General features: G+C 32.2%; 2 protein-coding genes and 1 long non-coding RNA gene across 5 annotated transcripts; 1 reads left to right on the top strand and 2 right to left on the bottom strand.

Annotated features, from left to right (window-relative positions):
• Positions 1-36: 36 nt before the first annotated feature.
• LOC135850011 (aldo-keto reductase family 1 member B1-like) lies at positions 37-3,108 on the top strand. 2 transcript variants are annotated; one of them, XM_065370697.1, is made up of 8 exons: positions 37-387; positions 1,412-1,531; positions 1,655-1,822; positions 1,907-2,023; positions 2,099-2,293; positions 2,369-2,575; positions 2,663-2,811; positions 2,914-3,108. In XM_065370697.1, the coding sequence occupies exons 1-8, from the start codon at positions 268-270 to the stop codon at positions 2,954-2,956; spliced, it is 1,119 nt and encodes a 372-aa protein (XP_065226769.1). In that variant the 5' UTR covers positions 37-267; the 3' UTR covers positions 2,957-3,108. The 2 variants fall into 2 exon arrangements, with proteins under 2 accessions (XP_065226769.1, XP_065226770.1); XM_065370698.1 differs by lacking the exon at positions 1,412-1,531 and having other exon boundaries at positions 47-387.
• Positions 201-1,412, bottom strand: LOC135850018 (uncharacterized). Its single transcript, XR_010559639.1, has 2 exons — positions 570-1,412; positions 201-409 (listed from the first exon to the last, which is right to left on the bottom strand). It is a non-coding gene; the product is annotated as an uncharacterized LOC135850018 (long non-coding RNA).
• Positions 3,109-3,861: 753 nt separating the features above from the next.
• Positions 3,862-22,252, bottom strand: LOC135850006 (golgin subfamily A member 6-like protein 25). Of its 2 annotated transcripts, none has more exons than XM_065370691.1 (15): positions 21,891-22,252; positions 8,234-9,688; positions 7,559-7,710; positions 6,908-7,042; positions 6,629-6,807; positions 6,255-6,506; positions 5,953-6,144; positions 5,760-5,843; positions 5,519-5,686; positions 5,258-5,435; positions 4,976-5,140; positions 4,746-4,882; positions 4,497-4,660; positions 4,173-4,316; positions 3,862-4,092 (listed from the first exon to the last, which is right to left on the bottom strand). In XM_065370691.1, exons 2-15 carry the CDS (start codon positions 9,595-9,597, stop codon positions 3,939-3,941), a joined length of 3,468 nt encoding a protein of 1,155 aa, XP_065226763.1. In that variant the 5' UTR covers positions 9,598-9,688; positions 21,891-22,252; the 3' UTR covers positions 3,862-3,938. The 2 variants fall into 2 exon arrangements, with proteins under 2 accessions (XP_065226763.1, XP_065226764.1); XM_065370692.1 differs by lacking the exon at positions 21,891-22,252 and adding an exon at positions 15,952-16,183.
• Between the last annotated feature and the right edge of the window lie 15 nt (positions 22,253-22,267).

The raw sequence follows: 22,267 nt of genomic DNA on the forward strand, positions 1-22,267 counted from the left end.
CAGAACCTACATAACATACAGCAGATATCGTATGTGTATAATGAAATATGATGCGATAATTTTATCAGTGAGGTGCCCATACAGATGAAGGTTAACACCGTTATACGCTTGTACCACACGTAGCGGATGGAATCACTTTGTACTTGAGAATAGTTCGTTGTACCGTTCGTTGGCTTGAGTAAAGTTGTTTTTGGTTCGCGTTCTATAGGAAACAAATTCAATCAAGTATTTTATTGAAGAATTTAAAGAAGCATTTTGTATCGCAAAATGACATCTGCTGTTTCGCATCCTACTCCGAAGAGTACCATCGATAAAGAAAAGAAGCAAGCGTTTGTTGAATTCACAAATGGTTTGAAATGTCCCCTTATTGCTTTTGGAACGTGGAAGGTACGTGTTTGCATAATTAATTCTGTAACACAAACACTTTAAGTAATTAGTAAGAACACAGGATAGACTAATATTAGTGTAATTATCTGCTAGTTTTATAGGCTCTTTAGAGTTTTTTGAGTATCCTAATGTTATATTTTGTACAAAATCAAACGTAAAGTAGCTTTTGGTCCTTTACTTACTTGAATTTTTACCCTTTGTGATAAGAGATTTTCTGCCGGTAATCCTATTTAAGACTTCACTATCGTGAAAATTGAAAGCTTTCTTCAAAATCTGCTCGTTTCGTATTCATTTCACTCGAAATATTCTTCTTTAAACCTATTGAACAGTCAAACATTCGAATCATCTGAAAAATAAAGGCTCCAATTTCTCCCAAATTAATCTCATCTTCCTTGATCTTATCACCAAAAACACCTTTAAAATGAAGATTACATCACATTTCCTGGCTAAATAGTCTCATTCTGATATAAAAATTAACGCTGTGTGTCCTAAATAAGTTCTAATATTAGGTTTCAAGGCATTAGTAGCTTTAATTATGCATTGTTTCATGAAAAATAATTAAAAATAAAAAAAAATATCGAAATATTTTAATGTGTTACGTTATTGAAATAACAAGTTCAACGAAATAGGCCGAAACGTGACGAATCAAAACGAGCATTTTCGTAGATGTCTAAACTGCAAACTGAGCAATTTCGAAAACGAGAATGTGTTTCGAGTTCTGAGCTTATTTTTCAGCAATTTTTTTTCAAATTCGTATTTTGGATATTTAGTACTTTAAGTAGATGTATTTTTTGTCCATTTTTTAGTGTAGGTGATGATTACCATCGCTAAATCATTTATTAAGTTGAAATTATTCAAGTTGAAACTCAGTTTGCAATTTAGACGTTGGGATAAAGTTGTTATCAAACACTCGTTATCATTCGAATTTTTTTTAGTGCATTCGTATCGTAATTTGTAATTCTCCTAATTAAATTTATTGCTGTTTTTGTAATCTGAAATAATTCCACGATGACTAAATGTATAGTTACTTATTACTTGCACTTATGCAATTCACTTGAATTGGACTGTGGGTAAAATTGGTGGGCCCTGGCTTCTGTTTAACGATGATGAATTGTGTCCCATGGTAGCCTTAGGAACCTGGAAAGTAAGTTAGGAGTAAATATTTGCGCTACGTTGACGCCTTTAAATCGCCGCATTTCCGCCAAACTACCTATAAATAATTTCCACCGAATGCGTGTACCCTAATATCGAATTTAATTTTCCACAGTCCGAACCGGGTAAAGTTGCTCAAGCTGTGAAAGATGCTATAGACGTTGGTTACCGGCATATTGATTGCGCTCACGTATACGGAAATGAAAAAGAAGTCGGCGACGCTCTCAAAGAGAAGTTGAACGAAGGAGTGTTGAAGAGAGAAGATTTATTTGTTACTAGCAAGGTATGTAAATAGAGATTCGTATTACGTTACATCGATCCTGATTGTATACTTTTCATATACAGGATGTTGTATTATTGATTTCAGCTATGGAATACTTTCCACAGAGAAGATTTAGTCGAACCGGCGTTACAAACGACTCTGAAAGATTTACAATTGGATTACTTGGATTTGTACCTGATTCATTGGCCGATGGCGTACAAGGTAAAAATGATTGAAAGTTTGATTTTTTTCCAGATTCGAGGATTCTTCGATCTGATTTAAAATGTGTTTTTTCAGGAAGGAGATACTCTATTTCCGAAGGATGAAAATGATCAAGTTCTCTACAGCGATGCTCCGTTACTAGAAACGTGGAAAGCTATGGAAAAATTGGTCGAGAAAGGTCTGGTTAAATCAATCGGCGTATCTAACTTTAACAGCAAACAAATCGAAGACGTTTTAAAAATCGCTAAAATTCCTCCAGCTGTTAATCAGGTATATTTTTAGAATTGATATGATTTAATTTTTGAATTCGTCGGTTTTATAGTATCGTAAATGGGTTAATTTCAGGTCGAATGTCATCCGTATTTGAACCAGGGAAAATTACGTAGATTTTTACACGACAGGAATATTACAATGGCCGCTTACAGTCCGTTAGGATCTCCCGATAGACCTTGGGCTACGAAAGACGATCCGATTTTGTTAGAAGATCCGAAATTGGCCGAAATTGCTAAAAAGTATAACGTTAGCGTTGCTTCGATTTGTCTTAGATATCAAGTACGTAACTCGAGTTTTTAAATGAAAAATTCTGCTTTTAAGATATTAATAATTAATCGATATTTCTTTCGATATTTCTTTATGTAGATTCAAAGAGGAAATATTGTTATTCCTAAATCTGTTACGAAATCGCGTATCCAGTCTAATTACGATTTGTTCGAGTATCAAATTTACGAAGAGGAATGGGAGGAAATTGAAAGCTTGAATAAGGATCTTCGTTATTGCAGTCTTCATTGGTATTTAATTGAACTATTAATTATTTAATATTATTTTTCTGTATTTTAATTTTATTTTTTTTAACATCATATGTATAACTTTATTTCAATTTTTGTTCACAGGGCCAAAGACCATAAGGATTATCCGTTTAGTATCGAATTCTAATGTATAGTATTTGATCAGCGTGTACATAATTATATTTCATGAATACTCTGTTAATTTATCATTAAAAAGTACAAAGCATTTATATGTATACTTTCAACTTTTTAGATTCATATGTTTCATTTTGCAATAAAATATCTCAAGTTTTCATGTTACCTATCGATTTTTTTTACGTGAAGATTTGTTTTATTCCTTAAATGACTAATATACCTATAAGCCTTTCCTCGTTATTTTCATAGTTTGTTTGGAATGCCTAATTACGAAAGATAAGATTAACTCTTGTTATCGAACGAAAATAACCTCAGATACTTCGTTATTACGAAATTTCTAATCTTCGAATATTTTCGACTTCAAAATTTTCCATGTTCTGAGAATTCAATTGCATAACAAGCGAGGTTTAACCTGAAGACGAAATTATAATCCTCGATATAAATACTCGAATAGTTCGTTACTTAAAGGCATTTCAAATTTTAAACGGAGTGATGTAACCGTAGAAGAATTTTTATGAAAGATTATCCTTAATATTTGTTTCATTTCGTGGAATTTTATACTGTAAATTTGCCAAATAATAAACTATCGTTGTATCATGATGTCAATATTTAACTTGCACTCATTCGAATCTTCTCTTCTTCGTTTCTCGATCTTATCACAATGTAATGAATGTTATCTAGGGTTAGGTTTACAGTACAATGCACATTTTTCCCCGTTAAATTACGATAATGGTTATCACGATACACCTTTGCATTCATAATAAATGATTTCATTCCTTCAAAAAATTCCACGCTTATTTTTCCTCATGAGACATAAACTTGCAGGAAGCTTTGACTTCGATTACATAATATAGGTAGGTAATCGTTTAACAGACAAGTACCTAGGTTTTTTCCATGAACAAATGAGTACGAACAAAATTAATGCACAATGGTAAAAAAATATCTATTCGAATAAATTAACAATATTCATTAAAATAAACTTAATTTAAAAGTGTTCACAGCGATGAAGAAGAAAACTGATGATTCAGTTGTTGTTGATGTTGATTCTTCTGTCCTTTATTCCTACCTCGATTTTTACGTCGAGAAGATCTAGACTGTCTATCAATATTCGAAGCGTTATATTCTTCAGATTTTGAACCACTCTCAGATCTGTGAAAAAAAATCAACGTTTAATTCACTCCGAAATACATTTTTATAAATTAAAACCAACGTATAATCTTTATACTGACGATTTTTCAGGGTGTTTAGATCCGGTAGGAGTTTCTTTGTTATTCGTCGTAGCAGTGCTAAATTTAGATTGCCACAGTTTGATTTCATTTTCGTAGCGTTCTTTCATTTCGAAAATTGCGTGATTATGTTCAGCTTCCCTTTTCCTGCGAGAAATAATCGCTTAAATGTAAGTAAAACGCGATGATAAACATCAAAAAGGAGGGTTTCAAAAGTTACTTCTTTAGTCTTTTTCTTTTAAATGTTGGATAAAATGCAAAGAGCGGTTGCCTTTATAGAAAATAAAGCCGAAACGAGGCGGTTCAACAATAAAGATTTTCATTTACTTTAATAACGCGTCCGCTTCTTTTGATAAATTATCATACGTTGAAATTTTTTCTTGTAGGTCTGAAATTGTGCGATGGAGTGAGTCGACATTTTCCTGCACCTCTTCTTCGGCTTGAGTCTTCAGACTGAGTTCTTCTTTGAGTTGATTGATTATGGTTTGAAGCTGCGGAAAATAGGCATTTATGAAGGTGTCTAAAGAGAAAGTTGATTATGATTATGTTCATATATATTAGTATAGTGTAGTGTACCTCGTCTTCTTTGCTTTTTTCAGCCTTTAGTTCCTCGTTGAGTTGATTTTGTAGCGAGTACATTTCGGAGGTGTATTGTTGTTTGAGCCCTTCTATCGTTTCTTCTTTTTCTCTTATCAGTCTTTCGTATTGTTGCTCTAAACGATCGAATTAAAATGGATTTTGAAAAATTGTAGAATTAAGTAGGCTTCATTATGATGAAGTACGTGTGAATATAAACGTATAGGTACCTAATTGCAACAGATATTTTTTACTTAAAGCTTCGAGTTGATCTTCAGATTCACGTTGTAATTGCTCTTTCACCAACTCTAAAGTAGCTCTGGTTGAAGATATTTGTTGAGACCAATTTTGTTCATTCTGTTGAATTTTTTTCTCACAGGATTCGCGCAACATTTCTAAAAGAAAAAAAGGTAAGTAGGTAAGTATTACGAATTCTTATAAAATAGTGCTCGTATATGAAGCTTGAAGTAAGGTACTATAGGTAGGTAGGTAAGTAAATCGAATAGGCATACCAATTTCTTGTTCATGTTGTTCTTGTTTCTTTTCAAGCTGTTCTTGATAGACCAGATCCATTTTATCTAATTTTCTTCTTAATTCTAACATATCACGATCGGAATTAGTTTGCAGTCTGAGTAATTCTTTTCGGTAAGTATCCTCCTTATTGGATAATTTTTCTTCCAATTCGTCCATCTGAAACGATTTTTTTCTCAGTGATAGAAAATTAAAAGCTTAAAATTAACTACAAATAGGTACGAAAATAGGTACACTCTTACTTGTTTTTTACTATCGAGCAATTTCTTTTCCCAAATTTGGCTATTCTCTTGTAATTGTTTCTCAGTTTTAATTTTAGTTTCTTCGATTAAATTACGTTTTTCTTCTTTGTGAGCTCGTTCCATTTCTAATTTCAGTCTTGTGGTTTCTCGGCGAACTTTGTCTTCCCACTAAGCGCGGAGATTTATTTAATTACTAAGGTGAAATTATTACTTCGTTTCAAAAGTTTCATTTCAAATATACCTCGGAATTAATTTCGTTCTTTTGTTGTTCTAATTTGAAAGAATGTTTTCTATCCTTTTCTGCGATCTCTCTGCTGTGGATTCCCTGCGATAAAAAACGAAAAAAAAATTAATTTCGTAGAGTGATTCGTGAGATTTTTTTGTCAAATAGGCGTTGTTTAGCTATATTAAGCATTTTTGGTGAAATTAAAAACCTGAACGGTCGCCAAATGCGTTCTTTCTTTTTCCAATGTGGAACGTAATCGTTCAATTTCTTCGTTTAATGTACGTTCGTTGGATTGTAATTGTTCGGTGGCTCGTGTGGCCATTCTTAATGAACGTTGCTGTTCATGGGTTAGGCCTCGTAACTGAGTTACCTCAGCTTCGTATGTTTTTATTTTTTCTAGCTGGAATTGGTATAGGTATTTAATTAATAATCAAGAGACATTGCGTTTATAGCATAGGTAGGTAAGGTACCTATAATGAAGGAATAACACAAAGATGCCGTGCAACTTACTTCGTTTATTTGTTTTTTCAGTTCATTTATTTCGTCGTCTAATTGTTTTTTGACTTGTTTAATTTTATCTTCGTTGCTTTTATCTTTATCTTCTAATTTCTTCTTGCATGTTAATTCTACTTCTCGTAATTTCCATTCGAAATCATTTAAAAGCTGTTGTTCGCGGTCACTATTCACCGTTCGTAGTTTTTCGTATTCTTCTTCGAATCGAGCCTGTATTTTTTGTTTTTGTTTCAAAGTATCGTCTAAAGCCTGCGGGGTTGTTAAGTAATTAGTATTAAAATGAAAAGAATAAAAACAATATGGTAATTTACGGAAGGGTAGATATCTATCTACCTCATACCGGTAGGTATTAGCTAATGAATTCAACCCACCATTTGTAAAGTTTTAATTTTTTCATTTTTTTCGCTCTCTAATTCCATTAACTTATTTAATATTTCTTGCTTTTCTTTTTTCAAGTTTTCCAATTCGGTTTGTAATTCTAATATTTTTAATTTGAGAATTTCAACTTCGTGTTGTAATGTGGTAACTTTTTTGAAATCACTTTCATATTCTGAAACAGGAAAATGAATTTTTTTTCTTTTCATCAACCTGTCCTGCTATATAGGTACCTACTTCTTTCTGCTTTGCGAATTAGTAGACGTTCGAATTACCTAATTTTTTGAGTAGTTCTTCATTCAGCTCGGTATTCTTCGCTTTGTATTTATTTAAATCTTCTTCAACTTTGAGTAATTTTTTTCTAACGCAATCAGCTTCTGTTTGAAATGACGCCAGTTCAGCGTGAAGTCCTGCGAAACAACGTTAACGATATTATTTATTATTCATTTATAAAATACTATATAAATCCGTGTACGATTGATTGAAAAGCTCGACGACGAATAAATTACAAACAGAATATCGTATATACTGATACATTGATCAGAGAAGTAGCACTGTTTTGACGTACATTTCATGTTAAGTGGATTATACAGACGTAATCATTTTCTAAAATAGAATCGCGAAGGCCGACTCCTCGGCTCTCGGTTTTTATGGTTGAAAAACGAAAGCGCCAGATGATAATATAATAAGTGTTATAATTATCTCAGCGACATTTATTTAAATCTCAATAAATTTGTGCGTTTTAGGACAGAGCGTAACAAATTTATGAACTTGCTGTGAGAAATATTCTCTAATGACGAATATTTTACGTCGAGGTAGTTAAATAAGCCGCGATGTTTAGATGATTGAATGCGAACATTTTACATCAGCTTGGCAATTAAATTATTAATTTTAAGAATCGAGTCGAAATTTTAACGCATACTTACGATCCATATCCCACGTTTTGTTCATGATTTCACGCTGCAGATCGTTGATTTTGCCTCTTAGTTGCATATTTTCTGTATCTTTTGTTTCTACATCGCATTTCAATGTTTTTATTTGGTCTTGGAATTTTGATTCTTGCTGTACGAAGTTCCTCCTAAGTGAAAAAAATCGAAATATTGCATTAATTAAAGTAGGTAGATAGGTAGCTGGATGTTGGCTGGATAATTTTTGAATTTTTATTATTTTTAAAAATAATTTTTTCATTTTTGTGATAAGTATTACATTTTGACATTTCTTTTGAGGTAACACTGATTTCCTCAAACTTCAAAAAAAATTTTCACCGCTTCTTTTTTATCAGTTTTTGATTTGAAATTTTATTTTTATTTTGAAAAAACACAACAATGGTGTTTGAAAAATTGGTCTTTGAAGTTCGGTATCGTGATTTTACGAAGTGTAAATAATTAAAGGTGATCGCGAATGTTTCTTCGGTCATCTTGATCTTATCGTTAGAGACGTTAGAAAGGTGCTCAGGTAATTAATGTAATTATACATGAAATTGTTCATTTCTAAACCATGCATCAAAATCAAATGATGGTGATGAATCTAAGATAAAGTAGCTTTTATGTACAGCAATCAATCTGAGTCTGAAGATATTAATTGTATGTAGCACATCTTACTTGTCATGAGTTTCAGAATAGGAATTCAAATCGTTCAAATCCATATCGCTGGCATCTGAAAATGATTCGTCAACTTCGGTGATATCGTACAAAATCGACGGATACGTTCGCTCGTAGCAAGGGTAGCTTTCCATTTCTTCACCACTTTCACTCTCATTTTCACTATCCGAGCTTTCGGTGATCGTTATATCAGGAATCTGCCTTCGAGATTTCTTCCTGTTGAAGAAATCTTCCACGTGTTGAGGTAATTGTTGAATTTCTTGTTTAATGTTCCAGTCAATAGCTTCCTTTGAATGACTCACACGTTCGGCAAGAGGTCTTTGTTCGATATCAGTTTGTTCAGCTGCTTCGAAGTATTCGTCATCGTTCGAGTCAATTTTTGACGTGCAAATATCACCATTGCAGGATTGATTAATCGGTTCATCATCAGTCTTTTGTATATTGTTATCGGTAGCTGGAGTTTCTGCATCGTTTTGAAGACACGATGAAGATGTTTGTTTTTGTTCGTTGGTGTTTTCCGGATCTGGTTTAATCGATGAAAAAAAGCGTTCGCGAGGTGAAACAGTAATTTTTAATTCTTGATTTATTCGAGCAGCTTGGTTAGTCGGAGAACTTGGAGCTGTATCAAAACCATCCTCGTGATAATTCGTATCATCTTGCGAAGTTTCATTCGAATTATGCCTTTGTCTCGGGTATTTATCTTGAGACAATTTCGTCGCCGGCGATTCTGCTTCATTGGTCGTTAAACCGTGTGACATCGAATTTGGCCAATTTGGTAAGCTTCCAGATTGCGAATTTTTGTTTACGTTTTCATCGTTAGGTGATGTTTTCTCAACCGAGTACGTATCACAATTGATATTAGTTGTGTTTTTGCATTGAAAATCATCATTCGATGCTAACGATTTGTTATTTACTGTTTGTAAATCAGCATATTTGAACAATTCCGAATCCATCGACTTGATGATGTTGTTTTCTTTAGGTGCGACGATGTTTACGTTTTGCCAAGTATCACTGTGTAATTTCTTCTCGACGTCTTGTTCCACCGATTGTACTATTTCCTGCCGGTTTACAAGCTTCGAATTAGTTTTATTCGACTCGTTAGAATCGGGATGGTTTTTAGTTGTAATTTCTGGCGTTGTACCACCATTTTGTCCTAATACTTGTAAATCAACCTCGTGCTTTCTGTTGTTTATATTATTATCGTCGCTAGTAGTATTATTATGTGTATGACTCGACCATCTGGATAAATCTGTCGTTTCCTCTTTATGCTTCTCGTATGTGGTAGTTTGCCGATCGTCCCAGCTCGACGTGCTTCCGGCTACGCTACTTTGGGATGTTGGTTTTCTCGATTCCGAATTACCCATACTACTACTGCTGCTTCCGATGAAATTTCGACTGATGTTTTTCCCGCTTCTTGGTGTCTTTTCTGGCTCTTTAACTGCAGGTTGAATGATTCTAGAAAAATCAATTTCGTATTTGTCGACCGGTATGCATTGGATTTCATTTAGTGAACTTTTCGATTTGGATTTTTTGCTGGTCGATTTTCCGGGGTCGTTGTTTTTCTTACTTTGACGGCGGAAAAAACCGAACATAGTGGTCGTGTCAATAACATTTGATCGAGAACCGGATTAGGTTTGGTGTCGACGATGCGAGATTTTCTAAAGGCAATGAATTAGTTTTAGTGGTTTTTTTCGATGGTAGCGAATATCGCCGATGAGATGGCTCTGATGGGATTATTTCTTGAAAAATGAAAAATTGCGAGTGTTTAGTGTGAGAAGTGAAAGGATTGGTTGACTTTAGTCAAATTAGAAAGCTTGTTTATTTTTAACGTAGAGAAGAGAGAATTTTTGTGACATGAAAAATGGAGTCACAGAAGTGATTTTTTGTCGAGTTTGAACTCTTGTGAAATTAAATTTATTTCTGTCCACAATGTCCACATTCATTAAGTAGATGTTATAGTGACTTACAACGAAGGTTGGGGTATCCCACCTGGCAGACAAATTTTTATTCGGATAAAGCTCTGTCGAAAGCGTCTGCAAAAATACATCATCAGCCAAAATGCTTTTTTGGATTTTTGGTGAATTTTTAAAAAATCAGATGTGAGTCGAAAAATGAAAATGAATCAAGCACCTAATTGAGTACTGATTTCATTTCGGTGATTAGGCGGTTATTTGAATGTCTAGCACCAATTGAAATCAGTTCTTTACTAGGGCTAACATCCTATCAGAAGAAACAAGGCACCATCTGCGATTTTCTGGGCATTATGAATGTTATCATTCGGAAGAAAATGTGGAAAACAGTCTGGATGGACCGAGCACCTGTATAACTTATCTACTTGATCAAAAATAAGGTAAAAATGCACAAACGTGTTCACCTAACCTGGGTAAGTTTGATAATTTGTAAGGGAATTTTTATAAATTACTGCATTAATAGAAAATTGTAGTTGCAACTCAGAAAAATTTCAAGCAAATTGATACGTAATTTATGGTAAATAGACCGAATGGTTCCTGGTGGCCATGGTTCAGCATAAATTTTTCTACTTTATTCAAAAGTGGCCTCCTGGTCAGAAATCATCTTGTAAAGAAAGTATTTTAACCGACGGGAAAAGTTTCAAACTGGACGAAGCTGAATAGAAAGAGCTTACAAAAATACATCATCAGCTAAATTTTCAGGGGCTAAAGTGAATTTTTCGATTTTTGGCGAATTTTTAAAATTTTAATTTTGGACAAAAAAATTGGAAAAAGTCAAAACTTCACCAAATTAGCATAGAAAGCTGAAATTTGGTATTTACGTTATTTTCGACATACCAAAGCGATTGGAAACCATTTTGAACAATTTTGAACAGTTCTGGAGCCTCCAGGAAATTTTTGAAAATTGAAATTTTCACAAATTTGCACCCAATGAAGTTGTATAGCTAAAATTCAACTTATACCCTAATTTCAACCTGCTGAGAGTCCATTAAAGATAATTCCAAACCGTTTTGGAGCCTCCAGCGATATTTTGGAAATTCCAAATTCTAAAAAAGTGCCATAAGAACACCGTACTCATTAATTTTAGTAGGTATAAACGTAGTTTATTCTTGTGAGTTACCCACTGGACTGATTAAAAATATTTTTTCCAAAATCGTTATTGCTGGTTTGGAAGTTTGACCAGCGATTTTATTGAAAATTTGTCAAATTCATTCTGTCAGTGCATTTTGATAAAAAAAATTGCAAAATTCGGTTCATGATTGTACTGTTTTTGATGCCGAGTCAACTGGGAATGGTCTTAGGCCGTTTTGGAGCCTCCAGCAATTTTTTGAAAATTACAATTCCCAGAAAATGTCTTGAAATTTGTCGAAATGAACTTTGTCTCCTACAGAACACATTTGGTTGCATATGTTGTTAATCATTTGACCAAATACCCTTCAATTTTTCAAAATCCGTTTCTGCCAGCTCAAAACCGTAAATTCTTACAAATTTTTAAGTATGCAGAGTACCTATCTAACAAGTAGTGAAAAAGTAGTGAATTCTGTTTAAAAAACTGTAGTGAAACTAGACAGCTAAGCAAAGCAAAGCTGCAAAGTGTGCGTAGCTAGCTGCCTTTTCTACAGCTATAACCGTTATTACATCTAGGTAGTGCATAAGTGAATCAACCATGTCACAGTAATGAGAATTTTTGAAACTCTCACTGCTTCAAAATAATAATTGTTTTTCGGTGTTTTCATATTTTCCAAATTACAATAGGTATTTCAGAATAATTTATAAGCTTGTATTGCTTCTAAATTAAGAAATTTCTAGTTGTTTTTCATAGTTTGCATTGTTTTAAAATTTACAAAATTTTAAATCAATTTCCCGAATTCCCCATCGCTACAATTTCATAAAGTTTTCAATAAATTTTCAGAATTTTGCATTGCTGCTGAGTTAGGAAATTTGCAATCAATTTTTAGAATTCACACTGCCTCTAAATAGTCAAATTTTGAATAATTTTTCAGAATTCGTATTGTCTTTAAATTAAAAAATTTCAAATTCAATTTTCAAGTTCATATTGTTCACAAATTGTAAAACGTTTACTCAATTTTTGGAATTTACATTGCCTCCAATTTTTCAGAATTCTCATCTTGTTCATAAATATTACAATACTTATTTTATATAATTTTCAAGTTCACATTATCTGCAACTTACAGAACTTTTAATCAATTTTTGGAATTCTCAGCGTCTCTAAATACAAATTTTCATACTATTTTTTTTAGAATTTCCATTGTCTTCAAATTTATAAATTTTCAAACCAACTTTCAGAACTTGCTTTTTATTCTAAATTAAGAATTAAATCTTATAAAATATGTTAAGAATTTGAATTGCCTCTAAATTACACAAAAAAAAATATGGGTTATTTTTACAAAAAAATTTAACTAAATACTGGTATTTAGCACAATTAAGTACCAGATCCCATTTAATAATTTTTACTGTAATCATTTAGTAAAAATTATCATTTTAATAAATTTTGCTATAGGTACCAATAGTAAAAATCATTTTGTTTTAATAATTTTTACTAAATCATGATGATAAAAATTTCATGTTTCAATTGTACAAAAATTAGTTTAATTACTCATTTTGAAGTAATTTTTAAATTATAAGTAAAAAGTTGAAAATTATTCATGTCAAGGTAATTCTTACTATACTTATGGCTATAGGTAGGCAGAAAATTAATGAAATGAATTTTTAGTTAGCAAATGATATCATAATTCATAACTCAATTTCAGCATTATTTTTGCCCCAATATCATGTACCACGTAGGTAGTAAACTCCAAAGCATTTACCTATCCGATTTTCCTATGAAAAATCTGTCACCTACCTACTTACCTCACGGGGATTCGAACCTGGGTCCCTAAATTTCCTATTCCTACCTACATGCCCTATCCACTCAGCCACCACTTCACTACGAGGGTTACGGCATTAAAATAATATATTTGTTTGGTAAACACCCCACCAAGCCACTCCCACTTGAAATACACAGCTGGCAGACTGGGGGTGTAACAGGGTACAATGCAACGCAGCTGTTTATAAAATGATGAAAGGATAAGGCTGGGGGTATAGCAGGGTACAATGAGCGGCAGGTGGTTTACAAGTCCCCTTTCTCCTTTTTTAGGAATTTATGCATTAAAATAATGAACTAAAATTGCAATTACTCAGCAATTACCCATCCGAATTGAATGAAAATAAATCTATACCCTCCGCCTTAATGATTCTCAAATGGTGTCCAATAGGTACAAAAAATGGTTGGATAGCTTAAGAGAACATTCATTGCAATTGAAATTTCAATTTCTCAAAGCGAAACCAATAGTGTGCTACGCACACTAAAAATGAAAAAATTCAAATTAATTCCTTTTTTTCGATCTTTATTTCGTAGAAAAGAGCTCATTTGTTGAATTTTTTAGAGCTTGAATTACACATTTTTGAGAGCTTTTGCCCTCACTGCGCTCAGGCTATTTGCTCTTTTTCTGATTGAACAACTTAGTTATTGTTCAAATTCAAGAAATGTTCAAAGTTTTAATCAGAAAAATAAACTTCTCTCTGCGCGAAGAAACTCCTTTTTTTTTTACTTCTCAAACCAAAGAATTTTTGAAAACTTTTAACCTCGCTTCGCTCTGGCTCATTTGATTTTTTTTCAACTTTGAATTTTTCAAAAGAAAATTATCATTTGAATTTCAAAATTTTGAAGCAAAGTAATACCTCTCGAAATACTGATTTTCGAGAGCTTTTGCCCTCGTCTTGCTGGGGTCAGTTTGTTTCTCTTTTCCGCAATTAAGAAATTACAGACTTGAAGGGGAAATAAAAATTTTTATACGTCGCGTTGTATGATTATTAGGCAAAATAGTACCACCTTTCGAATGACAAAATTGTTATTTTGTCTTTTACTTATTTTATTACTTTAAAACTCCCCCCCCCAAATGTCGTTCAAATTTTTTTATATTTTTAAAAAATTTATTATGTTGAAAAAAGTTTTTTACTCACCCAATTTCATTACATGAGCAAGAATTTTGAAGATGAAAATAAAATCCAAAATTGAAATGATACACAGAATTATATTTTCGACATAATGCTTGCTTGAAAAAATCTTAGATGTTTGAAGACATTGGAAAAGCGAAAAATTTTAATGTAAAATTTTGCCTCTCCTTGCTCCCTTTTCTTATAAAATCTCTAGTGTTTAAAAAATGCCCTGCTAAGTCCTGATTTTTTATTCTGAAATTTTGTTAGACACCTTGTCTTATAAGTAAGGTATGTAATGAGCTCATTTGTATTGTTTTTTTTTTTCAAAATAATTTTGATAAAAATTAAAAAATACGTAGTATACTAATTTTCTTCCAATTTCAATTTTTTTTTTAAATTTGACTTTGTTAATTTTTCTTGTGTGTGGGGGGGGGCGGGTGGTCAAGTGGATAGCATTCTGAAAATGTGGTTGTAAAATGGTAGTGAAAAAGTAGTGATTTTTTCAACAAAAAAATCCGTTAAATACCATGTTATGAAATCGCTGGAGAAATATACCTAGATACATTTCTGAACTGATCGACACTGATTTTGAAAAAATTGTGTATAATTAACTGAATCGAATTGGATCGATTTTATGGCACTTTTTGAAAATCATGAATTTCCAAAATACTGCTGTGAGCTTAAGAATGGCTGACTGAAGCCGTCTGCAATCGATTAAAATTGGAATATAAAATGAATTTCTGCTCTTCAGCTTTATTTGGGTATAACATTATGTGAAATTTCAATTCTCAGAAATCAGCAGGAGGCTCCAGAAGTACTCAAAACAGTTCAAAATTGCTTCCAATCGATTCAGAGGCTTAAAATTAAGGATACCATACCTACACACCAAATTTCAGTTTTCTAGGTATATTTTGGAAAATTTTGTTTTTTCCCATTTTTGGGTCAAAGATTTTCAAAAATTTACCAAAAATCGAAAAATGCATTCCGGCGTCTGAAACTTTGGCTGGTGATATATTTGAGCAGGTACTCTTTTTGATTTTAGTTTTTTCCGGTTCAAAAAATGTTTCCGCTGATTGGATAGGTACCTCTCTTGTTGGATTTTTTTTCTGTGCCATGAGATTGTTCATTAAACCGAATTTTTGTTGTCATCTGGTTTTAATTTGACATTTTTTTCCCATTCTCTCAATTTTATTCGATTCCAAACTTGACCCAGTTTCAGAGTTTATTTTTAGTTTCTGTAGCTTGAAAAGTACGTCTTCCACTCTTTAATTATTTTACTCGGTTTTCAATTCAAATGCAGACTTTTGTTGGTAAATTTTTCTGTTTCTTTATCTACAATTTTTCATTATTTTTATTTTGTCTGCAGCAGCATGGTTGACGAATGGTGGCATTTTTGGCTCCTGAACTAAACTCACTGTCACGATGACATCGAATTTTACGATTTCTGTTTCTCATTAGGTCATCCTAATTTCTAGTTTTACATTTTTACCTGCAAGTATCCAACTCAAAACGTATCTATTCTTACAATTCGCTTCGACTTATTCCAAATTTCAGTCGTCCAAACAAAAAGTACGCATCTTTTACGACATATAATGAGTGTGTAAAAACATTTTCAAGAAATAATTCACATACGAGCCATCTCTCGGTGAACCGAATCATACACTTATACTTCACGAGCTCGCGAAAGCGCATGAAGTAGCAAATTACTCTAATTTGTGTCGAATTTAAAAACTCTCAAAGAACACTTACACATTTGAACGACATTTCGCGGCGAACTTTTGCAAAAGCCTTTTCTGCTCGAAAACTTTCGCGAACGAAACCTCTATTTCTGCACGAGTCGAACAACAATTGTGCAATCAGAAAAAGTCGCACAGACCGCATACAAAGGTAAAAATATCTAATAAAAAAGTGACACTCGAGTCTAGAGAGATTATGTGAACGGATGTTGTAGTCGTCGGACACTGACGCACACGTTCGTTTGAAATTTTGAATGTGCCAACATAACTTCTCTTACGTGCATAGATATCGTCTAAAAATACGCTCGAGTTTTTTCTCATTTTCCCATACTGATTGCTATTGTGATGCGGACCATCGTGCGAGCAATTTATCCTCTCTCCGATTCAGTGTTACCATTACGGTTTCTTTTGTTTGATGACATTTTTTCAAATGCTGTAATGAGAAAAAATTACTTTTTCGCGGTTTGTTTACCACCTCGGATGATCTGGCTGAAAGTTAAAAGTAGAGAGCAACGAACGAGGCTTGAAAAATTTGGCAAAGTATGAGGTATAATGTACCGATTAAGTGGTTGAGTTGAGGCAGAAGTGTTTTTGGTGGATTTTTATGAACGTCGAGGTGTTAAATTTGGGCTCTTGGGACATTTATGAGGAGAAAATTGGAGTATTTGCTCATTTACTGGTGTAATTAGGCTGATTAGATGATGAAATTGCGATTTAATTTATATTTTATAAGATGAGAAAATATCAATGTTCTTTCGATGCCTTCATTTGTTTAGATTATGCTACCATTCTGGCTGTGCAGATTTTAGAACGATTGTAGTTGAAGAACAGGCGAAGTAAAACGTTCAAAAATTGACAATTTTGTGCATTTTGAATTAGGTTCTTTTTGAGATTTTTTTTTTCAATTTTATAAAAAATAGTACTGGTAAAAAATTCAAGCTTTCTTCATTTTTTTATATTTTCATAAAATCATTCAACGTTCTAAAATTTAAAATTGAACTTTGATTTTTTTCTCTCATCAAAAATGATACCATTAATCATCAGCCAGAAATCACTCGACTCGAATCCCGAATCTAATTAAATTATTACAAAATCAAAAAATCAATTAATTTACTAAATAACCATTTAAACCTTTACCTTGCCATTTAAAAAATCGTTCGCATGCAATCGATGCTTTTGAAACTATTTTTAACCCATCGAGCTACCTTGTATACTCGCCAAATTAGACGTGTTTATGACTACGAAAAGATGCATTTTAAAATACGATAATCATCAGTTTTGTAATGACGGTAGTATTTCTCATCGAATCAACTCGGCTATACTACTGATTCGATGTTCTAATTTTACATCATTTTAGTACAACCACGAGACCTTTAATGCTGGGCGATATTGTAGTTAACGTATTTAACGAGAAATTGGCGTCGAGTTCGTTGAGCTGATGAAGAGAGCAATTTGCGGTGATTATCGATAATTTTATATTGTATTTGCGAGAGCTTTGGCTCGAAGGTTTTATTACGTTTACATTATTGAGGATGATTAGTATGTACGCTTCGTACACTTGTTTTGTATCAACTTTCGTATAGGTAGTTAATTTTTTGACGATTTTTTAAACGAAATTTATATCATGAGGGAGAGGGTCGTAAACAGTATTTCTGAAAGTTGGGATCTGAAAAAAAAAACGTTCAAATTTTACGGATGTGTTCTTGAGATAACCGGGGGGGGGTGGGGGTGCAAATGTCAAAATTTCTGTGCTCAAAGTCATGCGGAAACAAGATTCACAAAAAAATCCTGCCTTTTGATCAGGAGATGTTTCAAAGACAGCTTGTGCTTATGAATCAATCATTATTCAATCATTTTAGTAAAAAAAAATTGTTGACGAATCAGTTCAAATTGAAACATTGGCAAGTTTTCCAAGTTTGCATGAATGAATTATGTTAAAATGATCCGGTAGCTTGAAAAAAACATGGAAAAAAGCAAAAAGCGTGTAAGTAAATCATTCGCAGCCAAAACAAACTCACTTCTTACGCACTAATTAGTGAAATCAGTGTTGCCAAATCATTTAGTTTTGAATTAATTCGTTTAATTCGTGAACCGTTTCTTTGTAAAATATTATTTTTGCCAAAAAAAAACCTCGTGTAGTTGTGTAAGGATCAGAAGCTCATGCTAGACAGACTCCAGAACCAGAATACCTCTCTCTCTACTCGAAATTGTCAGTCTTTCTAAAATCCAACATAGAGATTGTGCCACAATTTTTTTTTTAAATGAAATGCGTCATTTGAAAGCTTAAAATGTCAGCTTTTTTAAAAAAAAAGATATTGAGTCTAGCCCTTTTTGCGGTTGAGCAATGAACAGTTGAAGTTTCTGCTTAAGAAAAGAAAATTTTGAGAAAATCATAGTTCAAAGTTTTTCCTTCAAAATTTCGATTTTCAAAAATTATACTTTGAAGATTGAATGTGGCATTTTTTTGTGTTTGGAACATGTTTTCAATATTTATTTTTTTTGTCGTTTTTCATTTATTTAATGGCGTACCTATATGTATACATTTTTACATGTTTCTAACAACTTTTCATGCAATTTTTGCCAAATTTCTTTATAATTTCATCATTTCTTGACTTTTTTTTCTTTTTTATGTTTTTTCTTTTTCTTTTTTTTTTTTTTTGGTTTTTCAAACATAATTTTAAGGGTTTTTTATGCAACTTTTGCAATATTCCATTGAATTTGATATTATATTTTTAATAGTTTTTTAAATTCGTCTTGACATTTTCTCATGCTCTTATAATGTATTTTTGATTCTTTTTCATGCAATTTTTGAGAAATTGCTTTGAAATTTCTTCATCATTTAGTGATTTTGATGTTCTTTTTGTGTGTTCTTATGTGATTTTAACATGTTTTCAACACTTCGATACTTCTTTATTAAACTTTTGCCAAAATTTAGTATTTTAATGCTTTTTTGTATGTTTCTTGCACTTCTTGATATTCTTGCTTAATTTTTTTGAAATTTTCATCTTTATTTGGTAATTTTTATTGACTTTTAGAAGCTTTTTTTTGTGTTTGTACCTGGTTTTTTTTTTTTTTTTTTTTTTGATATTTTTTATCGATTTGTATATTTTTTGTGTTTTTGTAATGTTATTAGCATTTTTTCGTGCAATTTTCGTCCAAGTTTTTCAAAATTTCATGATTTTTTGATAATATGTATTACTAAATTGTTGATAATTTTTTTCTGTTTTTATATTGTTTCAACATTTTCTGACAAGTTTTTGTGCAATTCTTTGCCTAATTTCTCAGAAATTTCTTTATATTTTTTTAGGTAATTTTTGTTTATAATATTTTGATAGTTTTTTTCTTTTTTTACGCAACTTTGGCCAATTTCAATTAAAACTTCATCGCTTTTTGGCAATTTTTATTAATTTTTTTTTGCGTTTATGATTAAAATTATGTTATCTATGTATATATACATATTGTCGGGTGTTACTTATTACTGGGTGATAAAAATGATTATGGAAACTATGAAAGTTAGAAAGCTCAAATTTGAGATGTGGAAAGATTTTTGTAACAGGTCATCAGGAAAAATCTAAAAAGTTCAAAATGTCAATTAGGAAAGCTTCTGGAGCAATTTAAAGCTCAAAAAAGCTCAATAATTATTAAAAATTCATCTCTTGGTAACACTGTAGCAAAAAACTTTATGGCAAATGCTTAGCAAATAAGAAATACATCACATTATCGCTTCGTTCATAAAGCTCAATAATTATTAAAAATTTATCACTTGGTAACACTGCAGCAAAAAATTTATGGCAAATGCTTAGCAAACAATTTCTTCTTCATACCTATAAATGAACTTTTTGAAAAATTTGTATTCACTGGCTGCATTTTACAAATAGCTGAGAGAACAGGTGGTTTGGGGGTGAGTGGAAAATAGGCCGCGACTTGATTTTTAGCTGTTCAAGTTGATTTTTGTGTCTTTTTCTGAAAACTGGAGGCTTCAGAACGAGTGAAAATGAGGAAATTTGGTTTGTGGGAGTTGATATTAGTTATGGGAAAAATTTGCATAATTTTACCTAATAAATACCTGAATATGTGCGCTTATTTTTTTAAACGAGCAGAAATCACCGAAAGTGGTGAATTTTGGATTTTTGAAAAACTTTCAAAAATTGCGAAATTAATCTGACGAAAAGTCAAAATTTTGGTTATGGGAATTTCAAGCCATGCTTTTTCTAAAAATTGCGATCCATGCAGGGGCAGACATCTCGATTTGATGATTTACTATAAGTAATTGGGAGATTTGATCAAAATTTGTGACTCTTGTGTCCGTTGGGGGGGATGTTGAGAGTCAATTTTGAAAATTAGTTTAATAAAAAGAGACTAGAAAAGGGTCTTAATTTTTTCAAATTTTTAAATGGTAGACTTCAGTCTTCTGTTAATCACGACGAAAAGTTACATTTTTTAAATTTTAGCCAATTATCAATCTTGAGCCTTATATTCACCTACTCCATGGAAAACTTCAGAGACAGATTTACTCAAAGTTAGATCAGTCTCGAGCTATGCGCCTTCGACCAAAGCAATTATTTCTGACATTGCAATTTTGAATTAAATGCAGATGTGACCTTTTAATTTGATTTCGTTTACCTACCTATTTGAATAATTGTTTGAAATATTTCATCATCAGTTCTCTCTATAACCTTTACCTAACTATTTCAAAACTTTTTGACGAAAAATAGAGACTTTTTGAGAATTTTTTGGCAGCAAGACAATTTATTTCTGTCCAATACTTACCTAAAAGCTGAGCTTTTACTTAGATAATTTTGACGAAAAAAAATTTTTAAGCAAAAATTAGATAATTTTTGTAAAAATGAGCAATTTTTTCGAGGCTTTTCAGCTGCGAAAAAGCTAGAATTTTCAGCAATAGGAAAGACTTTTAGGCAATTTTTTTGAAAAAATAAAACTTTTTAGAATTTTTTGCAAACAACCAAGCATTTTTACAATTTTAAGGAAAAAGCAAAATTGACTATTTTTGGAGGAAAGCACGAATTTTTCATAATTTTTTGGGCAAAAAAATGATACTTTTTCGCAAAATTGATATTTCGTAATTACAATCAGACGTTTCATTTCTTGTAAGTCATATTTTCATCTTTCAAAGAAAAATTTTAAAAATACTCAGTTGGAAAAATCATAATTTTTTTGCATTTCTCCCCTCAAAAGAAAAAAAACGAAAACAAACAGCCTTTATAAGTTTTTATGGGTGTTCTTGTCTTCCTCCACTTTCAGTTGGGAAGTATTCCCTTGAAATTTATTTCCAGTCCCGCCTTCCTCTTGTTCTTTGAAATTAACCTCGAAGGAATGAAAGAGGGGGGGGGGGTGTAGGCGTTTACAAATTCATTCATGTGGTAAATATGCATCATTGAAAGTTGAAAGACTATCTTGAGTCGTTATCTTATGTAGTAAAATTGACCTACGCGCAATATCGCATAATGCATGGTGATTCATGATCATGAACGACGTAAGAAAATTCCACAAGCATCATGCCAAAAAATTTCGCATCGGTTATAAAAAATTTTAATTACGAGACCGCGCTTCTCGAAAGTATTATGTTACCACACGTTGATATTTCGTAATCACGTTTGCTTTGGATTTACATTCAAGCGAAGTAATAAGCAAAATTAGTCCAATATTATTGATTTATTTACACGAAGAATTAAATAGGTACATTTTGTGATTCGTCTACAAAATAATACACAAATTGATTAATACACGTACGCACAATATTTTAATACACTCCAGAAAGATATTAGCTTCGTTAGATCACGTGTTAAATTTACAATAATGGTTTCAAAATACTGGTATAGATTTAAAAATAGACACTTAGAGGTAGGTATAAGTTTACACACCCTCGTTATATAGCAAATTGTTACAAAAAATGATAAATACTTGAAAAAATTGCTACCAAAGAAGACGTACCAATATCCGAATAAATTTTGTAAAGCTGTCGCTTGTTCTTCATCGTTATTGGCAGACATATAGCAAAACTGTAACCGAAACGCGAATTCCCTAGTTGACGAGGAAATTTCCACCGCGAGTTGTAACTTGAGAGCTTTTTAACATACGCGAGTATACGGAATAATAATAAATAGGTAGGTATATTTTTTGGTGTATTTTTCTATTCTCACGTTCACAAGCACCGAACACGTTATCTCATACTAAAAGAGAAAAATGGAACAATAGGACAGGCGTACAGTTCGAACCTAATTTTAATTAAGTATTGGCTTTCGTCCAGCTCAAACGTAAACGCGTGTCGATTCATCAATTTCTCATTTGCCTCCTCAAAATACTCGTAC

Source organism: Planococcus citri, chromosome 1, assembly GCF_950023065.1.
Source record: "Planococcus citri chromosome 1, ihPlaCitr1.1, whole genome shotgun sequence".
Lineage (NCBI taxonomy): Eukaryota > Metazoa > Arthropoda > Insecta > Hemiptera > Pseudococcidae > Planococcus > Planococcus citri.

What these genes read in the sequence shown, in the direction of transcription:
- LOC135850011 (XM_065370697.1), top strand. Translation starts at nt 268, where the DNA reads ATGACATCTGCTGTTTCGCATCCTACTCCGAAGAGTACCATCGATAAA. An exon ending in ATTTATTTGTTACTAGCAAG is followed by an intron (nt 1,823 to 1,906) that starts GTATGTAAATAG and finishes TATTGATTTCAG; the next exon opens with CTATGGAATACTTTCCACAG. An exon ending in TTCCTCCAGCTGTTAATCAG is followed by an intron (nt 2,294 to 2,368) that starts GTATATTTTTAG and finishes GGTTAATTTCAG; the next exon opens with GTCGAATGTCATCCGTATTT.
- LOC135850006 (XM_065370691.1), bottom strand. Translation starts at nt 9,597, where the DNA reads ATGGGTAATTCGGAATCGAGAAAACCAACATCCCAAAGTAGCGTAGCC. An exon ending in TGAAAAAACAAATAAACGAA is followed by an intron (nt 6,145 to 6,254) that starts GTAAGTTGCACG and finishes TACCAATTCCAG; the next exon opens with CTAGAAAAAATAAAAACATA. An exon ending in AGAACGAAATTAATTCCGAG is followed by an intron (nt 5,687 to 5,759) that starts GTATATTTGAAA and finishes CTCCGCGCTTAG; the next exon opens with TGGGAAGACAAAGTTCGCCG.